The sequence below is a fragment of the Sinocyclocheilus anshuiensis genome, unplaced genomic scaffold, assembly GCF_001515605.1.
Source record: "Sinocyclocheilus anshuiensis isolate Anshui unplaced genomic scaffold, SAMN03320099.WGS_v1.1 scaffold1637, whole genome shotgun sequence".
Taxonomy (NCBI): Eukaryota; Metazoa; Chordata; class Actinopteri; order Cypriniformes; family Cyprinidae; genus Sinocyclocheilus; species Sinocyclocheilus anshuiensis.
In genome coordinates this window covers 204558-211992 of record NW_015540944.1, presented here as the reverse complement: position 1 = coordinate 211992, position 7435 = coordinate 204558, and the positions used below count along the sequence as shown (strand labels likewise).

General features: G+C 34.4%; 1 protein-coding gene across 1 annotated transcript in view; it reads right to left on the bottom strand.

Moving 5' to 3' along the window:
• Nucleotides 1–7435, bottom strand: part of LOC107689757 (interferon-induced, double-stranded RNA-activated protein kinase-like) — a 12725-nt gene that overhangs the window by 3608 nt on the left and 1682 nt on the right. Inside the window, exons 3-16 of the mRNA XM_016487900.1 lie at nucleotides 6752–6897; nucleotides 6447–6582; nucleotides 6308–6360; nucleotides 5257–5415; nucleotides 5050–5182; nucleotides 4919–4959; nucleotides 4705–4819; nucleotides 4515–4549; nucleotides 4371–4422; nucleotides 3396–3472; nucleotides 3181–3300; nucleotides 2867–2992; nucleotides 2569–2773; nucleotides 927–1070 (exon numbers count right to left, since the gene is read on the bottom strand). Coding sequence (XP_016343386.1) covers nucleotides 927–1070; nucleotides 2569–2773; nucleotides 2867–2992; nucleotides 3181–3300; nucleotides 3396–3472; nucleotides 4371–4422; nucleotides 4515–4549; nucleotides 4705–4819; nucleotides 4919–4959; nucleotides 5050–5182; nucleotides 5257–5415; nucleotides 6308–6360; nucleotides 6447–6582; nucleotides 6752–6897 — 1542 coding nt within the window. The remainder of the gene's footprint in view (nucleotides 1–926; nucleotides 1071–2568; nucleotides 2774–2866; nucleotides 2993–3180; nucleotides 3301–3395; nucleotides 3473–4370; nucleotides 4423–4514; nucleotides 4550–4704; nucleotides 4820–4918; nucleotides 4960–5049; nucleotides 5183–5256; nucleotides 5416–6307; nucleotides 6361–6446; nucleotides 6583–6751; nucleotides 6898–7435) is intronic.

Sequence of the window (7435 nt, the reverse complement as noted above, 5' to 3'; positions counted from 1 at the left end):
CCGGGAATTTAACCACCCGTAACTCCCGAACCCCGGGGGCTATCCATGCGGGGGTGGTCTCATTCGAAAGAGGGCCTCGAGACGTACACGATTCGCATTCGAGAGGGTTCCTCGAGCTGAAGGGATCCCCCGAATTTGGTGCGGATTCGCAGCGCCGTTACGGACATATGGCTGTTCAAAGTTTCAATGGTTTTCCATAGACTTCAGCTTTAAAGCGTTTCATCCAGCTCACCAGTAGCAAACAATGGAGAGCACTATGCTGGACAAACTAAGTAATTACACCATTTCAAGCATTTTACCTGCATTATATGTTCTGTAAAAAAAAATTTCATATCGGCGGCATATTCGCCGATACTGATATATCGGCGACAGGCCCTTATCGGCCGATAATATCGGCAAAACGATATATCGGTCGGGCTCTAGTTAAGATCAGGTTCCATGATGATATTTTGTAAATTTCCTACTGTAAATATATCAAAACTTAATTTTTGATTAGTAATATGCATTGCTAAGAACTTAATTTGGACAACTTTAAAGATGATTTTCTCAATATTTAGATTTTTTTGCACCCTCAGATTCCAGATCTTCAAATAGTTGTATGCCAAATGCCAAATATTGTCCTATCCTAACAAACCATACATCAATGGAAAGATTATTTATTCAGCTTTTGTATAAATCTCAATTTCGAAAAATGTACTCTTATGACTGGTTTTGTGCTCCATAGTCACATTACAATCTCATAGTGCCTTCAGTCACATAGATTCTTATTTATTGTGTAAATGCATATTCCTCACGATCTTATTGTGCATGATTCATTATTGTGCATGGAACATTCCAATTTAAATCAAATATGCAATATTACAGTCAAGTAAAATGGGTTGTGAGCAGTATTTCGTTTTGATTTTAACATGCACCTCCTGACTCACCTGTTCTGGACTCATGTAAATACGGGTTCCTGTCCTTTTAGTCCGTTCCAGCAGATGCTCGTCATTATTATTTTCTGCTGCGGTCACGAGGCCGAAGTCTCCAACCTTTACTCTTCCCTCGCTGCTGAACATTATGTTCAACGGCTGAAACAAAGGAACAGAAAAGAGCAATCAGAACAGCATCAAACCAGGACTTTTCCTTTTCAATTCAGGGTTATTATCGTTAACTAAAACTTAAATAAAAAACATTTTCTTTACTTAAAAAAAAAAGTGTTAACTGAAATAAAATTATATATATATATATATGTATATAAACTTTCATTTTAGCTCCGATTTTAGCTCAACTTTTCTAATTATCTTTTTTTAATTCCACTTGAAGTACTAAAATAACTTAAATTGAAAGAAAAACACAACATGACAAAAGCACACAACAAAAATGACTAAACATTAAACTAAAATGAAAATAGAAAAAAAACTTCAAAATATTAATAAAACTATAATAGTACATTATTCTAAAATAACACTGATTCATATTTACTCCCGTAATTTGAAAATACTGAGGAAGATATTAATTTTGCAGTACGTGCAGCATTCAATGCCATGACTTTATGAATTTAAGACTTTCTGCTGCAATTTAAGAACTTTTTAGGTTGTAATTTGTGGAAGGGTGAATAATTTTGAATTTAAGGATGTGTGAATTAACCATAAACATAAACATACACACAAATGGCAAAATTTCCAGACATATGTTAATAATGTTTAAAATGAAACCTATAGAGTCCATTTGTGTGTATGTTTATGGTTAATATACGTATATGTGACCCTGGAGCACAAAACCAGTCATAAGGGTCAATTTTTCGAAATTGAGATTTATACATCATCTGAAGCTGAATAAATAAGCTTTCCATTGATGTATGGTTTGTTAGGATCGGACAATATTTGGCTGAGATACAACTATTTGAAAATCTGGAATCTGAGGGTGCAAAAAAATCTAAATATTGAGAAAATCATCTTTAAAGTTGTCCAAATTAAGTTCTTAGCAATGCATATTACTAATCAAAAATTAAGTTTTGATATATTTACGGTAGGAAATTTACAAAATATCTTCATGGAACATGATCTTTACTTAATATCCTAATGATTTTTTGGCATAAAAGAAAAATCGATAATTCTGACCCATACAATGTATTGTTGGCTATTGCTACAAATATACCCCAGCGACTTAACACTGCTTTTGTGCTCCAGGGCCACATATGTATAATTGTCCGGACCTCCACTAGGAAGGAACTATAGAGAGTGGACCTCTTAATGAAAAAATGAAGTTTCATTAAACTGAAATGACAGAAAGAGGAATTAATGAATACAGTCAGACAACAGAGGAACTCCAGTGAATTTCGTTTGCAGTTAGTGAGAGTTCACATGTAATGCTCATTTCATATGCAAAGATGTTAGCCAATCACAGCAGTGGGCGTTTCCTTTTGCAGACACGCCCCTTCCAACAGAGCGTTCAAATCAGAGGAATGACCATTTATATCTAAATTATGAAAAACATATAAGTGCACCTCAGGAATCATTATAAAATCATTTAAAAAATGCATTTCGTGATCGCTTTAACACCCAGTTGGGTGTGTCCAATACCCACCTTCAGGTCTCTGTGGATCAAACCTTTGGAGTGGATGTACTCCACGGCCTTCAGCACCTGCCTGTTGATCTGTGCTGCCTCCGTCCTCCTCTCTGGGTCATGAACATCTGAAGAGTTTCTTTTATCAATCCAGGCACGAAGCGTGTCTCCCTCACACAGCTCCATCTGAATGTAGAGGAACTTTGTTCCCGGGTCACTGCCAGAGCTAAAGCCAGCAGACAGAGAGAGCAGCACAAATATACATGTTACAGCTGGAGACTGCAGCTTGTTTCAGAAAGAGTTGTTTTTGGTGAATTACTCTGAGAGGCTGTAGCTCTCTGAAGACTCGTGTCTGTACGCCGTGTCCTCGACCCAAGCTGTGTAGTAGCGGACGATGTTGGCGTTATTAAACTTAGCCAAAGCACCAACCTCACGACGAGCTTTTCTAGGGAAATACAGAATATATTATGACATTGCTGTATATTGTGCTTTAAAACCTAGTTAGCTGTTGGCCTAGATAACGTTTTTGGACATCAATGCAAAGCCTATCTAACATTGCAGGTATTAGGATGATGCAACCTATTGCATTAATTATTTAAAGACAAAGACGATACAAAAACTTAATTGACTTACTTTGTACTCTTCACTATCTTCACAGCATAATATGTGTTCTCAAGTACCCGTCTTGCCTTGAAAACACGGCCGAAGCCACCTTTGCCAATTGGATTTATTGAGTCGAAGTCTTCTAAAAACCTACAAAGATGAACATAAGCGCTTCAAAACAATGGGTTTCTAAAGCTTTTCAAAAGCTATGCTGATTGGCACAAAGTCAGCGGGTTAGGATTTACCTCGACTTTGTAGCTTGGTTTGACATTTGACCTCCAGATGGCTTTGCTGGGTTCTGTGCGTTCATGTTAGGACCAACCTGTGGAAAGTATTAGTAGAAGAAAATACCAGGAAAAAAGGAAATAAAAAAATAATGAAACTTTTTTCTTGTGTTTGGAGAACATTGGAACTGGTTTTATAAAAACATTCAATATATATATATATATATATATATATAAAAGGTCGATATTATTATTGTATTAAAAGGGTAAAATTATGACATAAAGAGTCATTATTATGACAAAAATAACCTATAAATATAATTTTTTTCATGTCATAATTTTGCCTTTTTTACCATAAATTTGCCTCATAATATTTACTTTTTATCTAGTAATAATAATCATAATTATTAGATAATTGTTGATATTATTATGATATAAAAAGGCAAAATTAAGACATAAAAGCCATAATTATAAGATAAAAGGTCGATATTATTATGGTATTAAAAGGGTAAAATTATGACATAAAAAGTCATTATTATGACAAAAATAACCTATAAATATAATTTTTTTCATGTCATAATTTTGCCTTTTTTACCATAAATTTGCCTCGTAATATTTACTTTTTATCTAGTAATAATTACGACTTTTTATCTGAAAATTTCGAATTGTCATTTTTATGATTTACCGAAGCACGATTTTTTCTTATGTAGCGGAAATGACCACCTTTGCACAGGTCTCATTTTACAACATTTTTTCCATTTATCTATTAATTTTGCAACCATTACTTTATGGAGGATACTCATTATAAAGAACAACATACACATCCCAAAATTCTCATACATATATATTTTTACAAAGAAAGTAAGGTATTTTTAATTTGTCACAGAAAACGCAACTCATTTCTCAGATAACGTCACTTTGTTTTATTTTACAGCTCAGCTAATACTATTTTGTACTCTTTTCCTCCCCCATTACTGGTAAATATTGCTGGAATACCTCTTTACTCCTAGCCAGACCATTTGGTGACAGATTAAAATTTGGTGCTAATCTAAAAGAAAAAAAAAAGGAGAATGTTATTTTGTGTCATTAATGATCGAAAAAACGGTAAAATCAAAAAATGCACCAACTGCAAAAGCTTACTTTATTTTCGGCTTCGCATCCAGTGGACTCACACTCTGCAACACAGATCGATTTCATAAGTTCACATATATATATATAATATGCTAAAACATGTTTATGTTTTCTGAAATGGATAGCTTCTAATATAGCCTGTGAAATCTGTGAATAAGTTAAAAATGCAAACGCTACCAATAACGCAGACTGGACTTACAGGACTTATGACCATAAGAGAACTAACAGCAGATGAGTCTTTGGAGACAATAGAAGAACTTGTGCTGGGAGTTTCAGACGAGCTTTTTGAGGAGTGTTGTGCATCCTGAGATTTACTATCAAACAGATAAACTGTAAATTTCAATGCATCTTTATATGCACAGCATGCATATAATAGATAAAGATATAAAGATGCATTGTTCATTTCAGCTTACGATGTCTCTTGAGTTTGTGAAGAGCTGTCATTTTCAGAACTCTGTTAATTACAAACATGCATGTGCATTACTAAACATGACATGGTTAACATCTAGACCATAAACATCGCTGTATTTCTGAAGCGTCCTGCCTGTGTGGTCCATCCAGATTGCTCATTAATTTCACTCCAAGCGTACTGAGCAGCATGTTGCTTCGCCTCTTTTGTGCTCTTTCCTTGTCCTTCAGGGTATTCCTTCCCCTTTATGATAACTTTATATACAAACCTGAAACAGAAGATTTCAGTTTTTCTTTTCTAACTCAAACCAATCTGCAGAGTTATGGCCTGTTCAAGACTTACTCTGGGTTGTGAGGAGGGCCTCGTTTCTCCACTAATTTGAAATCAAACGCACGATTATGTTTCTGGCAGTAGTTATTGAGAAGTGCTATGTAGTTGCCGTCAGGCGTGACGCTTCGAGATTCATCAGCAAAACTCAAGCTGACACGATCCAGGCTAGCACTTAAATACAAAAGACAAGATGTCAAAACTTAACGTGTGCAGAATATACAGTATGGTAAAAGAACCTATTAAAGGAATAGGAGAAATGTAGCATTGCATCACTTGCTCTGCAGTGAATGGGTGCCGTCAGAATGAGAGCTGATAAAAACATCACAATAATCCACAAGTAATCCACAGCACTCCAGTCCATCAGTTAACATCTGGAGAAGACAAAAGCTGAAACAAATCCAGCATTAAGACGTTTTTAACTCAAATGCATTGAGTTTATAATCCATAATAAGAATGGGTGCCGTCAGAATGAGAGTCCAAACAGCTGATAAAAACATCACAATAATCCACAAGTAATCCACAGCACTTCAGTCCATCAGTTAACATCTGGAGAAGACAAAAGCTGAAACAAATCCAGCATTAAGACGTTTTTAACTCAAATGCATTGAGTTTATAATCCATAATAACGCTTCCTCCAGTGAAAAAGTGGTCTGGTCTGAATCAGGAGAGAAATCTGCACAGATCAAGCAGCGTTTAAACAGCTCTAAACAAATATGTGGCTGGATTTTAGAGGTTCTAGAGACAACAGCAGATGCACTTTTTCACTGGAGGAAGAGTTATTATGGATTATGGACTCGTGTTTTAGTTAAAAACGTCTTAATGATGGATTAGTTTCAGCTTTTGTCTTCTCCAGATGTTAACTGATGGACTGGAGTGCTGTGGATTACTTGTGATGTTTTTATCAGCTCTTATTCTGACGGCACCCATTCACTGCAGAGCAAGTGATGCAATGCTACATTTCTCCAAATCTGATGAAGAAACAAACTCGGACGGCCTGAGAGTGAGCACATTTTCAAATATAAGTAATCTACTGTCAGTCATGATGTTGTTTATTATCATTTACCTACGAGACGCAACCTCTGACTTCTGTGATCCATTGCTGTCGTCATCGAAGACCTTAAATGCAAAAAAAAAAAAAAAAAAGTCAAAATAAAAAATAGATTAGAGCATTAGACAGTCCAAGTTGATAAAAGCTGTGCTACCTCTGCATTTTGTGTTTTGTTCAGCTCTTCGTAAACACGGGTTGCCGCTGCTTCTTTAGCGTCCTTCTTATTTTTTCCATAAGCCTCAGGAAACTCTCTATCACCGCAAACATACTTACAGACATAAGTACACAATCTGCAAAAGAGATAAGAGAGAATCCACTGTTATTTCTTGCAAGGGGCTGGAATTTATTTTGCAGTTCATGCACATTTTAATTTTAAAGGTACTGTACTTTTCTATCTTTTCTCAGCAGGACGGTGTAAATCAGAAGAACAGGCATGTGTGCAAATGTTTAAATACTCACTGAGTGCTTCCTGGATCCATTACGGATCTGGATTCATGAGCCTTGAAAAATAACTTGCTCTTCTGTGAATATTCATTAAGCCAGCAAATATAATTCCTCTGAGATACAGTCATATTGTTGGGAGAGTTTTGAACAGATGACGTTGTCTGCAGTTAAAGACACATACATTAATTCCTAAACAAATGATCTAGATTCTAGAACATAATTATAACAAAATAAATATATGAAATTTGGTAACACTTTACAATAAGGTCCCATTAGTAATGCATTAATTAACAGCGAGCAATATTTTTGTTACAGTATTTATTAATGTTCATTAACGTTAGTTATTAAAAACACTATTAGCTCAAATCCATTAAATAATATTAACAGATACATCTGATTTAATAATGTATTAAATGTTGAAATTAACATTAACTAAGATTAATAAATGCTTTAGAAGTATTTTCATTGTTAGAACTAATGCATTATCACAAAATTAAATAAATATGATGGTGTACAATATTAAACATCATATTTAATATTATATAGATACAATAATATGTATTATAGCGCTTAAATTATTTAATATTTTAAATATTTTATATTTTAATTAAAATATTCCCAAACCTATAAATGCTTTAGAATATTAGATGTGTTTTATTTTTAAAACAATATTATACATAATATTATATAATGTATATG